The 24,070-nt window shown below is 35.8% G+C and overlaps 1 protein-coding gene across 4 annotated transcripts in view; it reads left to right on the forward strand.

The window, feature by feature from the left end:
• The window catches only part of inpp4b (inositol polyphosphate-4-phosphatase type II B), a 214,984-nt gene that overhangs the window by 187,580 nt on the left and 3,334 nt on the right, over positions 1-24,070 (forward strand). For 3 of the 4 annotated variants that reach the window (XM_041223071.1, XM_041223084.1, XM_041223091.1), the window contains 2 exons: positions 1,385-1,539; positions 13,899-14,073. In XM_041223071.1, the coding sequence (XP_041079005.1) occupies positions 1,385-1,539; positions 13,899-14,073 (330 nt within the window). Of the gene's footprint in view, positions 1-1,384; positions 1,540-13,898; positions 14,074-24,070 lie in introns of those variants that run through there. The other variant, XM_041223078.1, reaches the window with a different exon arrangement.

A 24,070-nucleotide genomic window follows, 5' to 3' on the forward strand; every position in this document is an offset into this window, starting at 1 on the left:
TTTGGTAGAGGCACCTTTGGCAGCAATTACTGCCATGAGACGATTTGGATAAGTCTCTACCAGTTTTCCACATCTGGACACTGCAATTTTCGCCCATTCTTCTTTGCAAAATTGCTCAAGCTCCGTCAAGTTGGATGGGGACCTTTTGGTGAACAGCAATTTTCAACTCTTTCCACATATTCTCAATTGGATTGAGGTTCGGAACTGGTCCACTCCAGGACATTGACCTTTTTGTTTTTAAGCCACTCCAGTGTGGCTATGGCTGTATGTTTCGGGTCATTGTCCTGCTGGAAGATGAATCTTCTCCCAAGTCCCAGGTTTCTTTTAGACTTCAGCAGGTTTTCCTTCAGGATTTCTCTGTACTGTTCTAGACAGATTCACAGTTGTGCCATATTCTCTCCATTTCTTAATAATGGACTTTACTGTGTTCCGGGGGATATTCAATGCCTTGGAAATGTTCTTATATCCTACCCCTGATTGGTGCTTTTGAAAAACCTTATTCCAGATTTGCTTTTAATGTTCCTTCGTCTTCATGATGTCGTTTTTGTTAGGAAATGTACTAACCAACTGTGGGACCTCCCAGAGACAGGTGTATTTAACCTGAAATCATGTGAAACACCTTAATTGCACACAGGCGGACTCCATTCAACTAATTCTGTGACTTCTAAAGACAATTGGTTGCACCAGAATTTATTTAGGTGTGCCATAGCAAAGTGGGTGAATCAGTTATTTTCTGCTTTATATTTGTAATTAATTTAGAACAATTTGTAGATTTTATTTTTCACTTTGACATTATGGAACTTTTTTTGTGTTGATCAGTGGCAAAAACTCCTCATTAAATACATTTTGATTCCATGTTGTAACACAATAAAATGTGGAAAAGTCCAAGGGGGTGAATACTTTTGAGAGCCAATGTATGTGTTGTATGAGCATGTCTTCTGTTTTTAGTGCTTGTTCTGCCAGGTAATTGGTGAACACTTAATGAAGTCAGCTACAGTGCTCCCCCTTTATAATGTTTTAGTCGAGAGCCATAGTTATAAGACTGTGCTATTTGTGGTCCGCCTTCTAACGAGAACACAAATGCCTGTTCCAGTTATTAAAGCACTCCCACTCCATTGCATTTATATTTTTAAAATAAAAGCAAAAGTAACTTTCACGCGCTGTTATAGATGCCAGTTTCTCTCACCATCATGGGCAAAGGGAACTAGTTCTAATAAACGTGAAATTCAGATCAGTTGAAATTAAGCAAATCATATATTCTCTTTAGAATAAATATCTTTCTGAGCAACATGTATTGAGACTCATTATGTACATGTGGTAATAAAGTAGGTTGCACACGGCATATATTGAGTGGATTTAAAGCATGTTTTGCATGTTTTGGTAGATTTGCCGCAGGATGAATGGAATCCGCTTTACCAGCTGTAAAAGTGCCAAAGACAGAACGTCCATGTCTGTCACGCTGGAGCAGTGTGCGCTGCTGAGGGACGAACACGAACTGAGCAAGGACTATTTCATCCGCGCGCTGGACTGCATGCGTAGGTAGGTGCCCCAATTTTGTTATCATCCTCTTACCTGCATACTGACTGCATGACAGTTGGAAAATATGCAACAGGTGGAAACCCAACAGCTGATCATTGATAATACATCATTTATAAAAGGTATGGCCAGAAAAACCTTACTGCTGCATCTCATTTCCCGGTGGTAGAATCTCACAGGTTAACATTCATCCCATGACCGTATTATGCATGAAATATAATGGAATTTTGAACTAAGTCCATTGTGTTCCATCTCATGGGGACTGAGAACAGAACGCTGGAAGACTAGATGGACTCCTTGTTAGATACAAATGCTTCAGGCCCACATACCTGTTGTGCTAATTGTTAGGTTATGCTACACCAGTTGTAATAGAATAACAGTATAGTTTCTATAGGAAATACACAGGTGTTTTAAACATTTAGCAATGTAATTCAGAACTTGTAGTGCTGTTTAAGTACTATAGTTCATATCACATCTAGGTAAAGCTGATTCAACATTTATCACACTGGAAAACAGCCTGGAAATTGGGGGCTCACAATAAAAGGGATTGATTAGTAAAGCATTTTTCCTTCCTTTCATTATGGTATATGGTTGATAACTTTTTGACAAACTTTTTGTCTATGCATGAGAAGTTACAACAGCTTTACATTTAATATAATTGAATAACATTTAACTTTAAAAGATTAACTTAAACTTTTGACTTTATTCCTCTTGTTATGCTGATAAAAAACATGTATGCTGCCAACAGCTTGTTTAATGGCAAAATTACAGTATAAATAGTGCAGAAACTAAATATGTAAGTACACAGTCTGCTGTTCAGTTTAGATTGACCCACACATGAAGGTGTGCAGTAAGCTGTGAGTTTGGGGCCTAGCCATTGCAAAACATTAATCAAAGGTGGGTTGAACAACATTTAGTCTTTAAAAATAAATGAGATGGTGTGTAATTCATCCCTTTTTTGAGTTGTATATTGTATGTTAGTAGGTTTGAGTGAGCTGGCACAAGAATGAACTGGCATCTCTTAAGTTCAAGTTATGTTTAACAAACCATAACACGTATGTGCTGGTACAATAGTTATATATATATATATATATATATATATATATATATATATATATATATATATATATATATATATATATACATAAGAAAGATGATTTCACATTTAATGGTAGTTAAAATGAAGCATTACCATACTTTTTACCAGTTGTGTTTACCAGGACTTCACAGCTAGATGGCAGCATTGCCTCTCTTTCTCTTTGAACTGCTGGTTAATGTTTTTTGTGAACCTTTGACTGGCAGTAGCTGGTGGAACATTTCTTGGTAAATATTTATTTTTACTCCAGAAAGTGAAAGTACAGCAATGAGTCATTTGGCAGGACGGCAAGTGCACAACCCAGGATTAGGCATTCTTTGAAGGCGGTAAACATTAAAGAAAAGTCTTACAGAATGGCACATGGCGTGAAGAGGTGTTTTTTTACCCATTGTATCGCAGAGCGTTACCTCAACTGGAATGAATGCATGCGTGTATGAGATTTCAGGCATAGTTAACCGTGAGTAACATTTAAATTTGGGTTTGAAAAATTGATTTTGCTATCAAAAATGTAGGTTTAAGTGGGGAAAAAAAGGTTTGGATCCATAATGTGAAAGTTCAAAACTCTAAATCCAAAATAAGTAAAAATTGATCAAAAAAAGTTAAATTCAAAATATCTAATCCAAAAGTTTAAAAGATTTTTAAAAAATAAAAATAAATCTGTATATCATTTGAAATACAGGTATAATCATTTAATATAAATGAAGATCAAATATATACACAACCCAATTTAAACAGGTTTAAATGTACTAAAAACTTGCAGTTGTCCAAACAGGAAAATTACAGTTAACATTTGTGGCAGTATTATTATTATTATTATTATTATTATTAGTCAGCAGTGTAGTGATATGAATGAGTGACAGGACCACACTGAAATGTTTTGAACCCAGACAAGTGTTCACTGTTCTACAGTGTAATTTAATGCTTACACCCTGAATGTCCACTTACAATGCTGAAGAATTAACACTGGTATATTTGGGACATAAAAAAGTATTTTAATACTGTTTGCATGAGCTCTCTTTATTCCTTCCAGGTTTAGGGAGAATTCAACTTGTGTCATAATCCCATGCTAAGTAAAGTTAGTTTATTGAATTTATATTCAACTTTCCAGTATAGTAGCAGTAATGTACAAAAATGAATCTACAAGTTTTATTTTACATCAGTTTTTACACACAAATAAACTTATTAAATTGTACAGTGTGTAGATATTTGTTTATACAAAATAGTAATTACTGCCTATCATATCTTTAAATACATGCTAGAGTTAACAAGTTTGCAATCAACCCTGAAATGTGTTACTTTATCTTTGTACCACTAGCATAGATTATGTACTCTTAAGAGTTGTGTTACTTAGCCCTCACGTGATGATGTTCAGTGGTGTGGATCTGGGAAAATATTTTCTTGATAATTAGTCATCCTTTAAAATTTGAGTGTAATCATAATTTTAGCTTTCACACCCATAAATAGTAATTGGCTGTTTTTCAGTATTATGGGCAGTGACACTCCTCAAGGTGCAACTTGAGATGTCTCCCTCAACGCTTATGAGAAGCTTGCTTTTAACTGAATAACATTATACGTTAAAACATCTACATGTTTGTTTATACCTTCTTGTAAACTATATTGAAAATGATCTACATTTTAGTACTAAATGTGATTGTACAGTTTCTGAATATTACTAAATACTTTGTATATTATTTAGTATACAAGAGTTAGACTCTCTGAGCTCTCCAGACAGCTCACCTCTGAATAAGTGATATTAAGTGATCATCACATGGTGTGTTGCTGTACTTAGATAGATTTGGGTACTTTCTGTAGTGACTTTGACATACAATTTATTTATATATAAATTAGTCTCTAGGCGCACTGTTTAAGAACGGCCAAATGTTAATAACTGAGACATACCATAACAGTCGTGATATGTAGAACTAGGATTCCCTTGACAACAATTGACATCCACACAACGTGTCAGAAATACAAAACAGTCGTTTATTTAAGAGAAAAAGGGGTGCACAACTAATCTAATATTACAGAAAGGGAAGTCTATTGGTTAGAGATATGCGTGAGTAGTAATATGCAGTTCATTGATTCCATAGTCAAACAATTACAACGACCATAACATCATTAGCATACATGGTTAATATACTAATATTGAATATGTCTTATCACACCATGTGTCTACTTTCCATTAGTATTTTCAATACCCGTTTCTCGTTGTAATCGATCATGTCAATATGCACGAGAATGAATTCAACTTCCCATTCCAAACGGAATCCAACATTCCAGTATCTAATTTAGCAAATTAGTTTTACCATGGTAACTTAGTTTAGACGTGATGTACCAAACTATTAATATGTTATCAACCTCAGTTGATTATATATTCAAATTGACTCAGATGGGGCAATGATGAAATTCTCTGCATTTACGAGGCAACTCCTTTTGAGTTGCACATTTCAAACAAACATAATACATTTCTTACACACTCTAAAACAGGAAGTTATATTCTATTTCTAGAACAGTTTCCACTTGATAGCATTTGCTTCAGTTACTTTCTCGAGTCATAAAGTATTTAATATTAGACATGTTGAATACTTATCGATTTCCATATACAGACGTCAATCTGTGTCAATAAATACTGCAGCGCTCCAGATCCACAGTTCCAATGTAGACGGTACTTTGCTGTACGCATTGTATTGCGTAGGCTCGCAATAACCAATAGTTCCTTTTCAAATGAAGATCAACTTGTTGATCTCCAAGGCTTGCAACATTATCTTTATTGTTGGCAGTTTTCCCACTGGGAATAGTTCTGTTGATCAGACGTAACTCAGTTCAGCTAATGCGTTGCAATTGAAAAGTATAGTTTGTAAAAGTGTTCTTGTGGCAATTATTCTGTACGGCTTTGCTTCAGTTCGTTTTGTGCAGATACATGGAAACAAAGAGCCGCTTTCCGATTAATGCAGTATCCCGTCACTGATCCAGTCTATCATAGGACAGACGGCAGGGCTCGTCCTCAGAAGATGATTCTAGCCATTATTCAGAACACTGGTTCTCCCTTGCCTTCTGTGAATTCGAGCACATATGCTCTCGTGGCTCTGCAACTTTGTTCAGAGCAGTGTAGCATCCATTTCGTCCCTCCAAACTTGAAGACAACTCTAGCAGGAGGACACTACTTGTGCACACTTCCTTTGCGGTCAGGAAGCAGCAGCAGAAGCTCTCAGCTCTTCGAAAGTCATTGGGTTTTGTGATTCTCTCTTCAACCCTGTGATTGGCTAGTCTGGTTATGTGGGCAGTGCCTGAGTCCACGTGAAGTGTCTTTCATTGGTTGTTCTCATACCAACGTGGCCTTGTTCTCCATTGGTCCGCTATTTCGCCCCCTGTCGGCTGGATTTACGACAAGGTCTGTTTCTTGTCGTAGTGTCATGGTACTCAGAATTGTCTGGAAGTTGCCCTCAGCAAAACACTACTGGCGCCGAAATGACTCATTCAGTGATAGGTAGAGATAAAACTCTTGTCCAGCAGTTAGTTTATGACTCTTTCTAAAAACATTCTTTGTCAGTGGGGGAGTTGGAGACCAAAAACCAAGAAGACACAGAGAATGGTTTAAGACTCCCCCCTGTATGTTCCAATTCTGTTATTTTCATGCACAGAATGATAGGATGACCCCCCCCCCCCTTTCTGATGCTACATTTCCATGTTCCATGACCTTTCTCACCATGTTATCATCACCATGGTGCTTGATGTGTTCCCTTGTAAAAGTTTACAAGGTAAAGTAATTTTGCACAGTAATTTTGCAGTTTTTTTCTGCTTTTTCCGAGATAATACTGATCATTTGTTACAACATTTTTCCATGCTTTTGAATTTGTTTTCCCAAGCTTATGTATGCTTTATCCTGCTTCCACAATGCTTAGTACAGCTTGTTATTCTTTTACTATGGGAAATTTTTAAAAGGGTGATGCCTCATTTCGATCTCCTGTGGCTTTTTGGTGTTCTGGTTTCTGTATTTGTTGCAAAGGCACACCTGGGGCTATACTTATCAATCCTGCAGAAAAACATTCTTGTGTAAGGTGCTGGTATGCACATTTCTAAGTAATACGTGTTAGTAAATCTCAATGTCACTAAAATTGTTTGCACATGGAAATTTGCATTTAAAACGCCCCTGTATAGCCAGCAGGCTCCGTTTTCTCCGAGTGCCCACACTGCTGTTTTGAGGATTAAGTGAACCGTGGGTTCCGTCTGGCAGTTTAGCCACAGCATTTAGTAGAAGGAGTCGGACGCCACATGTAACCTGCACATTAATGGAGTGGTACCATGTCATGTTCACAAAATTAAATTTATTCAATGTTGGTGCTTTAATTGCTATTTGGATGCAGTCTATAATACCAACAATATTGGGGAACCCAGCAATTAAATGAAAATCCATTTTTATTTCAATCTGCTGTCCATCAGTATAAGGAAACAGAATGTGCTGAGGACAAAGGGCAATAATGGAGTCCAAAACCACTGGTATCAGTGCACCAAAAGAGGCTTATGAAATGCCACTTATGTCTACGATCTGTCTTTGAAAGGTACCAGTGGCCAAAAAGCCAAAAGTAGACAGGACTTGTATATGTGCAGGAATGGGATGAGTGCACTGGGTTGGTCCATGTAGCCTAGGTCCCAACATATCGCACAATTCCAACAGGACTTCCTTAGAAAAGCGGTATCTTGCAAAAGGTGTTTCTGTGCTTTGTGCAAAGAAGTCATAACGATCCCTGAACACTGTCTCTTCACGAAAAGCAGCATTAGCAAGGTCTTCCAAAAGGGCGAGATCAGCCATTTTCAAGTGGTTTACAATTATTCTGTGAACTTATAGTGAAAATATTTACGTGTTAATAGCTGCATCTGTTTCTACTTATCGGTATTATATTCTCATTCACAATGCACTACAGAAAGGACTAAGAACAACATTATTTTCTATTCAGTTTGTAATACTCACGGTGGTGATAATCAATATTGTATTACTATATTATAATAATGATAATATAAGGGTAATTATATATACACATCAATTTTCAGCTATACATACAATTGTTTTTCATTATGCAGTGATGGCATATCTTTAAACTGAATAACAGGGGGTAGCATTTTTTTCTTACAGTACCATCATTCTAACACAAGGAAACGATTGTACTCATGGTCCAGAGTGTGCGCGAGTCTATGAACATTTTCACACAAAGTTGTATTTTGATAAATCTCATACTTTCTGTTAGACTGTGCATACACACAGTTTAGAATGAAATTTGTGCGTACGCACGATTAATAAGTATAGCCCCTGAATACTACAGCTATGGGCAGGGCGCGAAATAACCAACGGCACTGGCGGCAGTCAGTGGGGGAGTTGGAGACCGCCTACGAGAAACACGTATCGCATAATTAGTTAATGACGGGCAAACAGGGAGGGACGCTGTTCCGACTGAGCTCAATATGACTGCGCTTCCAGGAATACATATATTCAGTGGCAGTGTCACTATGGTTTTTGGTCTGTGAGCACCAAGCCAACTCAAATTAAAATGCTTAAAAAGAAAGAAGAGCTGTCTAAAAAGCGGCAGCGAAGTGTTCTAGGATTTACTTAATGTTCCAGTAAGCAATGGGTGCACAACTATTTGTCCCCAATAATAATAATAATAATAATATGAACTTCCAGTTTACAAGTACAGTTCTGCAGAAAAGACAAGATTTGACAGAATTAAATTTAATTGTTACAGAACAGGCTTAAAATTTCAATGCAACGGTGCACTATACTTAACTCCTTTCATGTCTTCAGTGTATCGGTTGCTAATTTATATAGGCCCTAGCCATTTCAATGACCATTGCCATTTTGTAATTCGCTGCCATTCCCCCCAAAACACCAACGCTAAAAATGAACACACAATGGGTAGATCATTATTAGTTTTGCTCAAATCTAACACGAAAAAAAAACTGAGCAAGTAGCTATCACATTGTTCAAGTAGCAGCTCCCTGTGTTATGAAACAAGTAGGAGAGAAAGTATAATAGTGAACGAAACAACGAAGTGCACCGATTTCTGTTTTCATTTTTTTTTTTGTGTGTAATACATTCTCACTACCTTACGCAGTTCTGCTTTTTAACTAGTAAAACGTGTGCTTTCATGAAAGGGGTTAGAATGTGTTTGCTTAAACAGCAATGCACCAGAACAAAACTGTAAATCCTTTGCAACAGTAGATTTCAAGTACTGTTCAATTCTCCGTGAAAATCTCGATTTCTGAAAGAATACTATTTTTAACATGTAAAAAAGCACAGATTAAACATTCTTTTCACCTGCAGACGTGTTATATGAAATCCGGTTGAACTTGCTTACACTAAATTATGAAACGCACGGCACGGCATAGAGGGTTTTTAAAAAAAGCTTTAATTACAGACAGAGCACAATATGTAGTTCTTGTTGACAGGCTGACAGTTTAGTAAAATACCCTGAATATTTTTATTTTTTTTACCAAATTACTCTTTGTATTTTTTTCATTATGAAAGTTTGTTGTTTTTAAATTGGGTTTTACATAGCATTTTATTGTTGTAACAATTAGTGTGTGAATCACTAAGAAAACATTGATTTGTGTTTGTTTGAATTCAAATTTCATCAACATATAGGCTCTGTGTTTATTTTTTGTTGTTTTAAGAAAGAGTATGAAATCGCCTTGGTGCCCTTGAGTTGGATTTATGTTTTGTTTTTTTTGGCCGCTAGAACTGCGTTGAATCTTCACGCCCAATGAAGGCAACATTGCCTTGCCCTTCATGCCCTTAACTTCATGCCCTTGACATACAAAGTAAAAATAACTTTTATCTAAGAGTAAATAGAAAATATGAAAAAGTTTTGCATCACCCTAGAATTATCTAATTTTGCTTCATAAAGTTCGAATGAAACCTGCTGAATAATGTAACGCTAACATATTAAATTACATATTGCTTTGTAGTTTTAAGAGTTTGTAGGATTAAGAGTTAAAAGGCACAAAGGAGCAAGATACAAGCCTGAGTGTACTATCCGAGCAACCAAGCATTCAGGGATGTTTTTCTGCCAATGGGACAGATATGAACAAAGACTGGTACCTTGAAAGACCACCCCATCCCAACAGCTCAGAACCGTTTTCCCAGTGGTAATATCTACTTCCAAGATGACGGAGCCCCTTGCCATCGTCAAACAAGTGAAGAGATGGTTAGAAGACAACAGTATCATGCCACTTCAATTAATGGCCTGGAAATTCGCTGGATCACAATCCTATTGAGAATGTTTGGGATCTGATAAGACAGGAAATCAGGAAAAGTCAACCAATGCAACCGAAATGAACTGGAATCAAGTGTAAAGGCTGCATGGAGGAATCTAAAGGATACTCGACCCTTCAGTGAAAACTAGTGTTGTCACATTCAAAATATATCATTTTACAACAACTGATTTATCTGAAAAATAGTAAATGCTAAATTGTAGAATATTTAGCTTTTTATGTCCACCTTTTAAGGACATTCTACCTTCACCATCAGTGAAAAATCAAACACAATAAAAACAGAAATAATGTAAAAATAACAACAGACACATGAAATGTTCCCTTCTTATACTTTGATGCAGTTAGTGTCTTTTTTTTCTTTGAAAACATTTTAAAGAAATCATGCAGCTCTATGTTCAATCATTTACTGGAAGCAAAGTTGCCAGGTTCCTAAACACACTGTAACAGGTAGTGCATCAAAAAGGCAAACTTTTGCTGTATTTGTTTTTAAGTGATACAAAATATGAATATTTACACTATTCTTTCAGAAATGGGAATTTTCACGTAACTACATATAAAAAGTCAATGGGTATATTTCACGGAAATTGTGATACCCGTGAAAAAAATACTGCCTAACTTACGGCTATCCTTTAGTACAGGAATGCCCACAAATTGGATATTTTCAACACAGGCATTACCTTTGCAAAGGTTAAGTAGCTTCAAATGTAATTTTATTTATTTATTAACTATCCTTTATTATGATATTTACAATGGTGCGCTCCAAGAGTCACACCTTCATTTGATTCATAGCTCTTTAAAATGATATATTTAGTATTTATGACCATTGGGGATATTGGGGGAGGGAGACTCAAATGTATTAAATAGGGAGAAGTGCAGCTTTAAATACTGTGCTGTATGTAACGTGACCAAACTATAGTACTAAGCAATAACATTTATGTATCAACTGTACTGCATACTGAAACATTATTATAGCACGGGTAGCTTTCCAAACAATAAAGTAGCATTATCAAAGGGATGTCCTGCATTACAAATGCAGAAAATAAACTTTGTAAAAGTACAGTTGTAGTAGGGCGTTAGGGAAGCCCAGCGGTTTAAATGTATTGGTTGTTTATTTTTAGAACGGGATCTCCCCCTCCGCCCCTGTGTTATTTTGTATTGGTGTATTTGTTATTGCTTTGATGGCGTAGCCATGTTATGATTTATTTATGTATTTAAATATGACGTAGCTGTGCATTTTGTTTTTATTTTTAAACGTGTTCTGGCAGAGGCGAGGTTAGTAAACTCGTCTTCTGCCAGGAGAGATTAAAAATCTTGTGCAGAAGATGGCCACCTGTATATAAACCCACAACTCTCTGCACTCCGGGTGGGTGTACAGAGGAGAGTACCGAAAACGAAAGTTTAAAATACATGTATAAATAAATAATACCAAAAAGGATCAGTGAAGGCAATTGCCCAGCCTGACCTTAGGTCTGTTTTGTATTTTGTGTTTGTGACTTGTTTTGTTTATTTTATTTTTGTGCTCTGTGAGCAAGTATTTATTTTTGTTTAAATACTTTATTGAATAAACAGCGCATAGCGCGTCTTTTTCAACTGCAGTTACCTTGTTTGTTTTCTGTTTCTGAATCTGGCCTGACGTCACTACTCGCCGGCCTGTCACAACAGTATATAACATTTTCTTTCATTTCGCTTTGCTGCGTCTTTAGTTCTGGCAGTTCTATCACCAGTGCTGTTGGCATCATCAGCTGAGTTATTGTTTATTATTAACTGTGTCAATGTGGTTTTGTGAACCACAGCTGGGATTATGCCTGTTGTCACGTTTTTTCTTTGACATTTCACTTAAGGAAGTAAGGCAAAAAAAAAAAACACAATGCAAATACAAATTAATTAAACCTTTTCCTGTAAGTTCTGAACAAGCATACATCAGAAATGCTGCCTCACTAGTTAAGCCAGCAGCAATCCACATTGATTAACATCTCTTTTGCCCTTTGGAGCCTTGGTTATGTTTGATATTGTGATGGTAACAGAGACAGTGTCCCATTCCTGTCTTCTCGGGCGCATATGTATGTTTACAGACGAGAGACAGACACGCTGCCAGCTGAGTGTTATTTATTGGAAATCAAAGCTAAGGAGTGGTTAGCTGCAGTTCTTGGATCGACTGGTGGGAGTGTCTCAGGCTGAATGCCAGGACCAAACAAGTCTGTACTACCGATTTGTCTTTTTTGGTGGTAAGCAAACAAAAAGCAAACATCAGTGTTTGTAATTCAATTCACTGGTACAGAGCACGGATTAGTTTAAGGTTTTAAGCACAGTACAGCCTCAGAGTTACGAACCCCTTGGGAATGGAGGTTTATAAATGTGTACACCTGCTGTATTCTATACTCTCAATCTGAAGAATAATACAAGGATACAGCACAGTAATGCAATACTCATAATGTTATGGTTCTAAAGTCTTTAAAACAGTACTATAAACGGAAAAAGGCTAAATTGAAGTTACCATTGTAATTGTAGCAAAAACACAGATTTAAATGTCCAGGAAAACCTGGGTTTACGTTGTATTTTGTTTAAAAACAAGCACATTCATGCAGCTTGCTCAGTCATTCAGTCTCCTTTGGCTCGAAAAAAACCTGTGCTTTGTTTAAAACTAAAATATTCCTAGTGAAATGTCCCATACTTGCTTTGAAATCTTCCTCCTCTTTCTGAATACATTTGTTGGTACAGTAATATTGCCTTCTCTATGACCAGCACGCCTCTTGTAGAAGTGCCTATCTGGTTGCATTGCACTCATTTCATACTCCAGGTTGAAAGTGGGGGTTTGGTAGACCGGTCAGTTCATAAGTTTGGTGTTCGTAACTCTGGGGTTCTACTGTAATTGTTAGAAAGTGTGTTAGCTCTTGGATTTAGTTTCCCCTGACTCAGTAATGTTACTGTTTGGTACTTTATATTTCTAAGCCATAAAAATATAAGATCTTTTGATGTGTCCTGAAAACTTTTATGATAGATCTTGTGTTAAAAATGTGACAAGCATATTTATCTTATGTATCTGCTGGGAAGTGCAACTTCAATATTAAGTTGAAACACTCCATAACCTGTGCTTTATTGGTTATTCCCTGGACTGCTTGAACTACATCTATACAGCACAAACCCTGGCTGTACCAGGTATGCAGGTGCCTTTTGTCTCTGTCTAAAGTTTAAGCTGTACATGCTATAAATAATAACCAATAGGGACTATAATGTTGTTTTTAGCCATATGTTTGTCTTAAGTGTTTCCTTCATGCCATTAACCTGCTTGTTTCTCATCCATTAACATTATATTCCTGCTGTTGTATAAATTGACTTTTCATTTTTCCACTGCAAACATCTTGGCAAACATCTTGGCAAATATCTTTAGCTCAAGGCTAGTGCAGTGAATAGTTTTGAGCTTCACGTTGCACGGTTAAGAGTGATATCTGTCCTATTAAAGTTACTCAATCTTCAGAGAATTAAAGTACCACACACCTGTACAACAAAGGGAGCATCTTCTATGATATTTGTGAATGACACATAACCTTGGCCTTTTGGCAGTACTCTATCCTGTTAATGACCTGTACATGACTTTGGAAAATAATGATCCTTAATACAGTACAAGAATACTTTGAGACTTGCTAACATCTTACAGACTCCATGCCCAGGTGTGAGATTCAGACGGGTATTGCTCCTTATAAATACAGCTTGTATGGTCTTAGTGCTAATATAGTGTAATGAGAAGACTGATTGTGCTATACTTTCATGCTGGTCAGAAAATGGTGTTGCTTCATACTCTTGTTTATGCATCACATTCCATAGCTTTCACATATTCTATTCCATCTCGGCAAAACCGTACAAAAGACATTTTTGTCCTGCTTCCTGGTCTGTCTCTCATTTGACTAGTTGCCGTGCTAGTCTGTATGTTTTCAGACTGATTTATAGTGGATTAGTGTTACTAACCTGCTGGTGTTCTGTCTGTTCTTGACTTGTTTAACAGTAGACACACCCAGGGAGGCCTGAGTGAATCGAAGGACCCTGAAGCTGGCTCTGTAGCTGATAACAAGCCAACTTCCCGCCACTTCTATCCTATCGCGCTCCTGCTTGTCAGCTCCCACTTGCTGGTTGTGTGGCTGATTTTAAGTCTTGCTTTACTCCTTGCCAAGTATCAATAAACTGCTGTTATATCTTGTTTGTGTTTACAGTGCAGTATTTACTTTTTATTTAGCTTATTTACAATATAAACTGTGACTAACAAAAAAAAAATAGAAATTGAAAAGAAACTTTAATTTTGTAATTCAACCTTGGAATCCACCTGAAACTTATTTTATTATTGTTTGTAAAATTATTGGGTAACAAAGACAAGAATGGACACATGTTATATTTCATCAGCTTACCAAAATGGATTGCACACAAAGCTTGTAAATATGTCTACCACACAATTTAAATAATGTGTCTTCATCTTCATATAAGTTTGTCTTTAAAATAATGCAAAGGTGCACTTCGTTCACGATAATAAGCAGTTAAGAATGCATAATAATTTAGGGGTATGATTTTTAACAAGTGAATATAATACCACGTTTCCATGAACCACATAACCTGGGTATGTGTTCGAGTTGCCCCCACCCCGTTTCCATGTTTATTTGAGTTGGCTCCCTCTTCGGGCAGGAGCACAAATTATCTGGTCCGATTTCACTCCTGGAGCTGGCCTGAATTCTAAAGTCTGAATTCAGGGTGAGAGGAAATTAGGTCACTAAATTGTAGGGGGCGGGAACATATCGTATAACGGGACATTTTGGCTAGTATTAAATTTAGCGGATTTGCTACCTTGGGGGATTTTTTTGTTTTTTGAAATGCCATTTTTCACTAAGCACGTTCACAAAGAGAAATACATCACAGTTTTGCATTTATATTTAATTCCAAAAACATTCAAATAAATGGTTACTTAATTAAATAAATGCACTGCAAAATCACTGCAACTTGGCCTTCTTAGCAGTTACTGTACTTTCTTATATGTCTCTTAATTTTAAGGTACCGGTAAGCATTTGCTATCTCTCAGTTTTAAACTTTAGCTATGGTTCACAGCATAACACAGCTAAATGATCCCAGTATCCTGTTATTGTACGACATTATTGCCACGCATGAAAACGTTTAACAATGTAATGCCGAAACGAAAATGCTTTAATTTAATTTCAAACTGGTTCTCTAGAATAGCAAACACTGGTAAAATCAGCTGTGTTACAGAGTAGAACTAAATTATTTTAACGTTTTTGTTTTGTTTAGTAGTATTATCTACAACATATCAACAGTAACAATCAAACATTTTGTTACCAGTATACACTGTCTAACAAGTCTGGCATAAACAATTTTGGCTGTTATTTAATTTAAAAAAAACACAAAAGAGAACAGTCCTACAGTAGCAGGCACAGTTTACAGTGCCTCCGGCTTTCTGATCGCATCAGATTTTTAGATCAATTCAAGATTTTTGAAATGCTTTGATGGTAATGTCCAGTCTACTTTTAATGTTCTCAAGCAAATTCTTCCTTTAACCTGTTCTGCAAGAGGCTGGGATCGCTACCAGTACTGTATGAAGCCATCTGATTCATGGAAGTATTATTGCCAATCCAATCAAAACTGTCAAAGCCAAAATAAAGTCTCCACCAAAATTTCCTGTTATACGGTAATTATACACCATTAATACAAATATAAGGCTTTTCTTTGTCAGATGCTTTTTCTTTTTATATAGATGTTTATGTATTGATATAGAGCTAAGATTATGCGAAAGAATATCGAGATGGATTTATCTTTTACATTGTTGATAATTTGACTATAATACCGTCTGCAGCGAATTTACAACTTGACATTTAACTCACGAGTATTTCTGGGGAAAATCAGTAGTATTTCTTGCCCAACTGACGTGATAACTCGGAAAAGCATGCAAACACCTCCTTTTTCACCAACTCGAGTTGTCCATCAACTCAAGTTCTGGGAGAATTGATGCCAATTCGAGCACACTCGAGCTGGCTGTCTTTGGAAACGAGGTATACACTGCTTCACAATATTTCATTGTCTTGTGTCTTAAAAGCACTGTTTTTTATTGGGATTGTTTAGTAAAGATATGTAACTGGCCTCCGATGGAGACACAATGCAGTGCTTTATGAACAGCAGAATACATACCTTTAATAAATATTTCATTTTTTAGCACTTTTATTTATTTAGTTTAACGGATGCATTATTTATCATTTAACACATGTATTTTCATAAAATGTATTCATTTTTTATGAGCATTTGTTATTAGTACATTCCCATCAATTTTGTGTAACAGTTAGTGTTATTATTTTAACATTGTGTATTAAGCATGTCAAATGTATATAGCTGCTGCATTTGAGTTTGAGATCTTACTAGCCTGCTTGTGTTCTAATGGAGCAAAGGGAGGCTATTCCACTGTCTGCTCTTCTTCCTTTAGCCAGCGAGAAATGTAGATTGTGCATTTAAAAATGTAAGAACAAGCACACCTTTAATTAATTTGACATTACTGCCGTATTTGGCTTTAGCTGTGTAAATCAAACATTCTTTCCTTTTGAGTGATTTTGCTCATTGTTCAGTATCCTGAAGACCAGAATTCCCTTTTGTTTCTAGTCAAACAGCCATTTGTTAAACTAACTGTTTTTATTGTTGGATCGTTATCTCCAGATATATCAAAGGCTTGGGATGACAAATGACAATGTATTTCTTCGCAAATCCTAAGGACCAGACCTAATTAATGACTTGTTGGTTCAGAACAATTAAAGGTTGGTCTAATTTATTGTTGCCAGAGCCAGTATCTCTGAGACATAAGAGATATAGGAATTCTCAACCAATTAGCTACGTTGCAAAAAAAAATGTTGTGTGTTTTTTGTCCACTGTTGAATGCTTCAGTCTAGTTCAGCAATTTTCAATCTTTTCTACCTAACAACCCACCCTTACACTTAAAAAAAATGTTCGTGGCCCACCTTTACTTTGACTAATGATGAAATAAAGTGCTTTACTTAGAAAACAGTCAAATTCACCAAATAACCCGAAGTGATGGATGTTAGTGAGACGGCTGTGCCTGTTTCTTGCTGCAGAGCTTTTTGAGTCGAGGAGGAATTGTTTGCTGAAAAGACATACTCGCAAATTGTGTGCTATATTAAGTCTCGCTCGATGTTTGATGAATAAAAGGTTTCGTACAGGTAAGTTGAAGAAAATGGTGAACACGCAGTGCCTCCCGTTCTAGTGTTGGATACTCAGAGTGGACAGATATCCAAAATTTCCCAAAGTTGTTTTCTTCCTCACGAAACTCAAGAGGTCTGTCATTAAAAACACCCAGAAGCTCTTCTTCAGCCTTACCATGCAGATCATTATCTTGACTTGCCAACTCATGACATGGATTTCGAACCCAGTCCATCTTTTCGCATGTTAACGCTGGATAATATTAATTAATTTTGCTTCTCAAGGCAACAAGGTGTGGAAGTATTTGTTTCTTAACATCTACGCTTTCGTTTTTAAATGATCAAAATTTGGAAACATACTGAAATTGTCTTCTCTGACACGTTTAGCCCATAATGCTAACTTTGCTTGCAATGCTTTTATTTTGTCCATGTATGTTAAAACAGATGCGTTCTTCCCTTGGATCCTTCATTAGCAGATGTCGCTGAAGCTTTGATGGCTTCATACTTTCTCTTGCCAGTACTTAGTAACAAATGACGCATTATGGAACACTGTAATTACCCGAACCTTTCTCCATAAAACCGTACTTTATGTCTTATCAAATTTCCTCAAGACCTGCTCTAGCTACCATTTTTAAATCCTCCAGCAGTTGAGATTTTGAATCAGTTCCATCACTCTCACGTGAAGTTGTTGGTGGGTTCAGTCATTTCACAAACCTATCTATGATATACACTTGTGTGCCTCCTAGATTAACTTTTCTTATATCTGACTTTCTTATATCTAGATTAACTATTTCTTATATTATTGCTGTATTACCGCCCGATAGAAAGTAATTAACCTCCATCTCCATAGTCGGCGCGCACAATTAACTCCTACTACTGGGGCTAGTTGTACTAACAAGATCAAAAAATGCGATCCGGTCCGAGATCACTGGAGTCGGATTATGAGGTGGTGTTTTACTACGTAGATTTGGACCTGGCTAGACTGATAGGCAATCTTGATCCGATCCTGGAGCTGCACCTGCCTTTAACTAGGGAAACTGACCAATGAGACGCGAACATGTGTGGTGCACATTTTAAACACCCCGGCTGTTAAACTTGGATACAACCCGGGATCACAGTAATGTTACATGGATGGACAGAGATAGAGGAGGATGCGATAGTCTTGGACAGTTATACTCAATAAACAATTTAAATCCAGTTTGCTGATCCAAATCACTATTTTATCTAAACAACAAGAAAACTTTTTAAGTTTGGAACACATAGTAGCCCTGTTATTTACTAATATCATCACTCTGAGGTTTCTAACTGTCTACACACAGTTTAACTTTTCATATTCAGCTGAAACAAACAGTAAACTTAAAACGGTACAATAAAAGGACCTCTGTGCTTTTTTATATATACAAAAAGAATGTTATCATGTGGAAATCTAGACATCAATAAAAACCAAATATTTGATCAAGCACTTTTGATATAATTATTATAGGAAATTAATCACGATTTGTTGCTTAAAAATTATTTTGTTTTAAATTGTGTTTAAAAACATTGGGCAGTCTCTCGCATCTCTATTAGTATTTCGTATTCATTACTGAAAGTGTATCAATGCTCCAAAAACTTTAGGCCACATTCAACACAATTCTTACAGGTAGTCATTTTATTATGCAAATCTCGTTGATTGATTTGTACATTAGGGGCAGCTGAACGAAACAATTCCTACAGGCATATCATTTGTATTTGTTTATTTATTTTTCTAGTCTAGCCAAAAGCAGAAAGCTAAAAAATATAAAGTGGGGTCTTTCTTTAGAATTGGTTATATATTTTGACACATGAAAATGTATAATAGGCCTAATCTGCAAGAAGACATGATGCAAATATATACTGTCTGTGCATACAAAAAATAAAGGCCATTCTGTTTCCGTTTACTATATTTCATATGACATTCATGCATTCATTTGAAGCAGAATGAAAGGTTTGCAGCGCGCTACACGCAGTAAACCTGAAGAGACTTGCCGATCACAAATTACACTCTTGTCTTTCAGTGAATAAGCTGCTGTAGTTGAAGCTCCTCCATTTAAAAACATTCGATCAAGCTGTGGTCCGACTGATCCTGCTCTAAAGCAAGATCAAGTAGCATCAGATTTTAAGACACATATCTACAAGCGAAAATTTGGGTTAAAGATATTATTTGGGCCTGGCCTAAGATTTACTTTTGTAAGATGTATCATCACTTGAAAATAACAATAGTAATACAAGTATATCTTGTTATTTTTACTTTTAGAGATGTTGCTGCAATATGAATAAATAACAGTATTTATTTATGGTGTTTTTATGATGTTTTTTTTTCCTTGGAACTTGGGTGAAATGCACACTAAAGTATAGCTTTTAAATAGCTTTAAGAAGTGAGAATGTGGAAATTGAGAAGCAACACAAAGAATGCTGCCTGTCCTGTTGAATGTGTCTACTGATTTACTGTTTGCAGCAAAACATGTTAAACTTTTTTATGCTTAGATTGTAGCATATTACTTCAGTATGTATTATTTATTGGAAAAATTGGAATTGGAAAAACAAGTTATCTATGTAACTGATATTGTGCAAAACCACAGGGTAATATTTCATACCCAGACCCTATTTATTTAATTTGTTTACTGATCTTGGAATTTTAAATAAAATATGGCATTCAGTATTTTTACAATTTATGATGTGTTTTATTTTTTAACGAGATCTGAAAAATGTCTTCCCCTTGGGTGCATTTCTATCCCACATCAGTACTGCTGAATAGTTAACCAACATGCACAAGAAAGCTAAAAATTAAAGTGATGAACAGGAAAACACATGTTTTACATTGCTATTTCCAAGACAAACCAATCTGGGATTGTGTAATTAATTAGATATTTTTTTGTATTGCTCACAAATATAAACAGAAATCATATCTGCAAGCATGAATTTCAGAAAAATCAAAAACAGATGTTAGATGGTTCATTAGATATGTATCAAACAAAAAAAAAAACATGCTGAAGTAATTCAGCAACAAAAATGTAAAGCAGATGCTCTCCAACATTCTCGAGCACCTGGGTTTAGAGAGCCAAATATCTTTCAAGAAAATAGGTACAAAATACGTGAAACAAGGAAGTGACCACATTTTTGTTCGTATTTATGGTATTATTCAATAATATTGAAGAAGGGGGTTGGTCACCAAACCTTTTTTTCACAATGATTGAATAAGACAATGTTTGAATACAAAGAAAAATACTGACCATCCCGCTCCAAATGGGCCCTGTCCACAGTTTTAGAAAACGATCTGAGATCCAATGCTACACGCTAGGGACAGCAGTTTTCTTGTACTCTGAGTTGTCCTACTCACAACAGTACTCGGATCGTACTTCAAAGTGGATGGGTCTAAAACCAAAAGTATGTAAAAATGCATTTTTGACAGTAATTTCTGTCTACATTTTTTACCACCTGAAGTGACTGTAGTTTTCCTGAACAGTCATCAAGACTTAGTGTGTGTTTTAACTATTAAAATGGTGTGGCTATACCAGGAAATGCCCTAAAATGTATATGAAAAATATTGATAAATATGCTTTTACAGGGACTTTTAACTTAAGTCTTGCCACCACCAGGAAACAGTTGCATAATTTAAAAAGGCAGTCAGGGACTCATGACCAAAAAGACTTAAATCGCCCTAAGCGATAGTGGCAAGACATGAAGCAGTCTTATGACTGTACTTTTCTTTTAATGAAATTACAGGCATGTCAAAATTATTAATTAAAATAATACAGATTTAATGCTTCTCAGGCCTATATATTTTTCACTTTTGTAACTGTCACCATCCCTATTTTTGTATGTCCCAGTACCAAAATTCAGCACTCAGCTAGAGAAATCACAGCAGATTAGGTTATACCCTAGACAATTTTTATTTATTTTATTTTTTTTTACAAACCTGTATTTTTTTGTACTGTACATGCTTTCTATATCTTGGCTCATCCTCCATATTAATCTATAGTACAGTTTGAAGCGAAGTATCTTTGTAGTATTTTACTAATTTTGGAATAATTTTTTTCTAGATTTAAATCAACCAAATATATCTTTAAAAACAGCATTATGCAGTTTTATGAACACTAGTCTTGCTTTTATTCAGAACAGACTTTTAAAAAGCAAATTAACATGATGTAAAAATAATGTTGGTACAAGCACACATCATTGGTTTTAGGGGCTTTGAAATAGTTTAGATGACAAAATATAACAACATATTCTTTTCATTTCTCGTGTCCATTAACAACTCATCTGTAATTCTACTACTTCTAATTACTAATTACTTTATATATTTAGAATTATATATAAAATATGCAACACTGACCATCTTTTCTCATCAGTTCATCATCAATGGCTGCTCAAAGTACATTAGTGTTACTAACCTGCTGGTGTTCTGTCTGTTCTTGACTTGTTTAACAGTAGACACACCCAGGGAGGCCTGAGTGAATCGAAGGACCCTGAAGCTGGCTCTGTAGCTGATAACAAGCCAACTTCCTGCCACTTCTATCCTATCGCTCTCCTGCTTGTCAGCTCCCACTTGCTGGTTGTGTGGCTAATTTTAAGTCTTGTTTTTCTTCTTGCCAAGTATCAGTGAACTGCGGTTTGTCTTGTTTAATGGTTACAGTGCAGCATTTACTTTTAATTTAGCTTATTTACAATATAAGCTGTGACTAACAAAATAAAAATGAAAAGAAACTCTAACTTTGCCTGGTTAATTTAGCCTTGTTTATTTTGTGTTTGTTTGGTACTGTATAGTTCTGGGACAAAGTAACGTGTGACAAATCGTAGTTTCAGATGGACGAAGATTAACTTGCTTATGTTTTTACTATATCATACATCATTTTACTAATTATACTATTAATATGTGTCATTATTTCATTGGTGTAAAAAAAATAATACACATTCTTTTGATTAGACAATTGAATGCAGTTTATATGACTCTTAGGTTGTAAGTTTCAATAAGAACATACACCACTACATTTGTCTGCAAATGTTACTTTCAAACACTACTATTTATAATGCTTGTTCTGGGGAAAAAATTTATGTATCCTCCCTTTTGGAACTATGCATCATTTTTTTAACCAAAGTCAGATATAATTTTGAAGCGTGTTTACTTTCTGAAATTTATTTTTATATTTAATTTTAGTTGCACTACCCTACACTTGGATAATTGTTTGCTTTTTTATGTTCTGCAATAAAGACGTTGTCATTGTATAGTCTCTTTTTAATGTTATTGAAATCCACTTTGACCTATGACCTAATATAGCTGCCATGCTGTGGTCATTTGTTTTTTGCTTTCCTCATGATTAATACCTTGAGATGTTGACTTCATATTTGGTACACAGTCTAAGTCCAGTTTGATCATGGCTAATTAACCCATTTTAGTAGTCATTTCATAAAGCTGTGAACCCTTCAGAGCTACAGTGTAGAGACAATTTAAGGTACTGTATTTACACAATTGTAAGGTTAACATAGATATACCATACTTACAAGATAATGGTTACCAAACCATTAACCCTGAAATGCTTGCTTCTGTATCACATAATATACAATGCTTAGTCACCCCTCTGTAGTATATAAAATCCAGCCTGACAAGTACATTATGTGTTGCCAGACAGAAAAACTAATTATGTTTTGTACAAGAAAGGGAGTCTAGAAAAAAAAAATATATAGTTGTTTTTCTTAATTAAAAAATGCTTGGACATTAAATGTTGTTCCCTTTACATTAGCCCTTGGGAATGCTTTGTTTTTGCCAGCTGATCCCATGTGATACATGACATTTCATCTGCTTGCACTTGATAAGCTATCTGATGTGAAGTAACCTCTTCTGGTCTAACGAGAATCATTTTGCATGTGTCCATTATGTGGTAGATGTTTACACTGACATTTTATAAAGGGTCACACCAGCAAGCAAAAGGCAATCGGTCATATTTTTATCTTTGATTTGTGCTTTGTGCGTTCAGATTAGAACGGGAAGGCTTTGTCGTTAAAGTTCCAAAGAACTTTCTTCTGTAGATTTACACATGCTCAAACTAATCACTTAAAATGGGTTACGCTATATTGTTGGCAATAGCCAGCAACACATCCATGCCAACACAAGTTAGTTCAAAGTAACTGAATACACAGCTGAAATAAGAAGTGTAACCCAAATAAGTCAAACCAGTAAGTTTAATGTATGGGAGATTGAGTGCATATAAACAGGTTACCTGAAAATGATATGTAAGGGATATAACACGACAGGGTGTGGGTTGTGTTGCGTTACCTTAGCTGTTAACAAAGCCATATGTTAATGCAACTCAACCCACAAGCCCTGGAGTGTGTTATCCCGCTTATAAAAAGGACACAATTATATATAGAAAAACAAATATATATATATATATATATATATATATATATATATATATATATATATTATATTTTTTTTTTTTTTTTTTTTTAAATGAACAATGTTCTTGTATATTCTTCCACTTTGGAGAAAAAATAGTCCATCAGACACGGTTAAACTGGAGGTTTTCAACATTTCCAACAATAAATACAATAATAGAATACTATTTTGTCCCACCCCCTTTCTGTACAGGTCACAGAAAAGCCAGTACCTACGCACTGATAGGCTGATTTTTTTTGCACACAAAGTCGTGTATTTGACGGTAACGAAAAAATGTGTTAAATTTAGAACTCCACTGTTCGAAAGAGGCAAAGACGTCATTAAGATATAGATCTTTTAAAGTTCTAATGCTGTTTCTGTGCCAGATTTGAAAGGAGTTATCTGTTAATGAAGGTGGAAACATGTGATTTGCATCAATAGGGGCCAAGACTGAACTAAACTGCCAACCGAAATGTTGTCGAATTTGCGCCCAAACAGATAGCGACTGTATAACAATTGGGTTCGAGCTAAACGGAGTTTTTGAAAAGGGAAGGGGGGGAGTATAGTAGAGCAGGCAGTAAAGTGGGC

This window comes from Polyodon spathula, chromosome 2, assembly GCF_017654505.1.
Source record: "Polyodon spathula isolate WHYD16114869_AA chromosome 2, ASM1765450v1, whole genome shotgun sequence".
NCBI lineage: Eukaryota > Metazoa > Chordata > Actinopteri > Acipenseriformes > Polyodontidae > Polyodon > Polyodon spathula.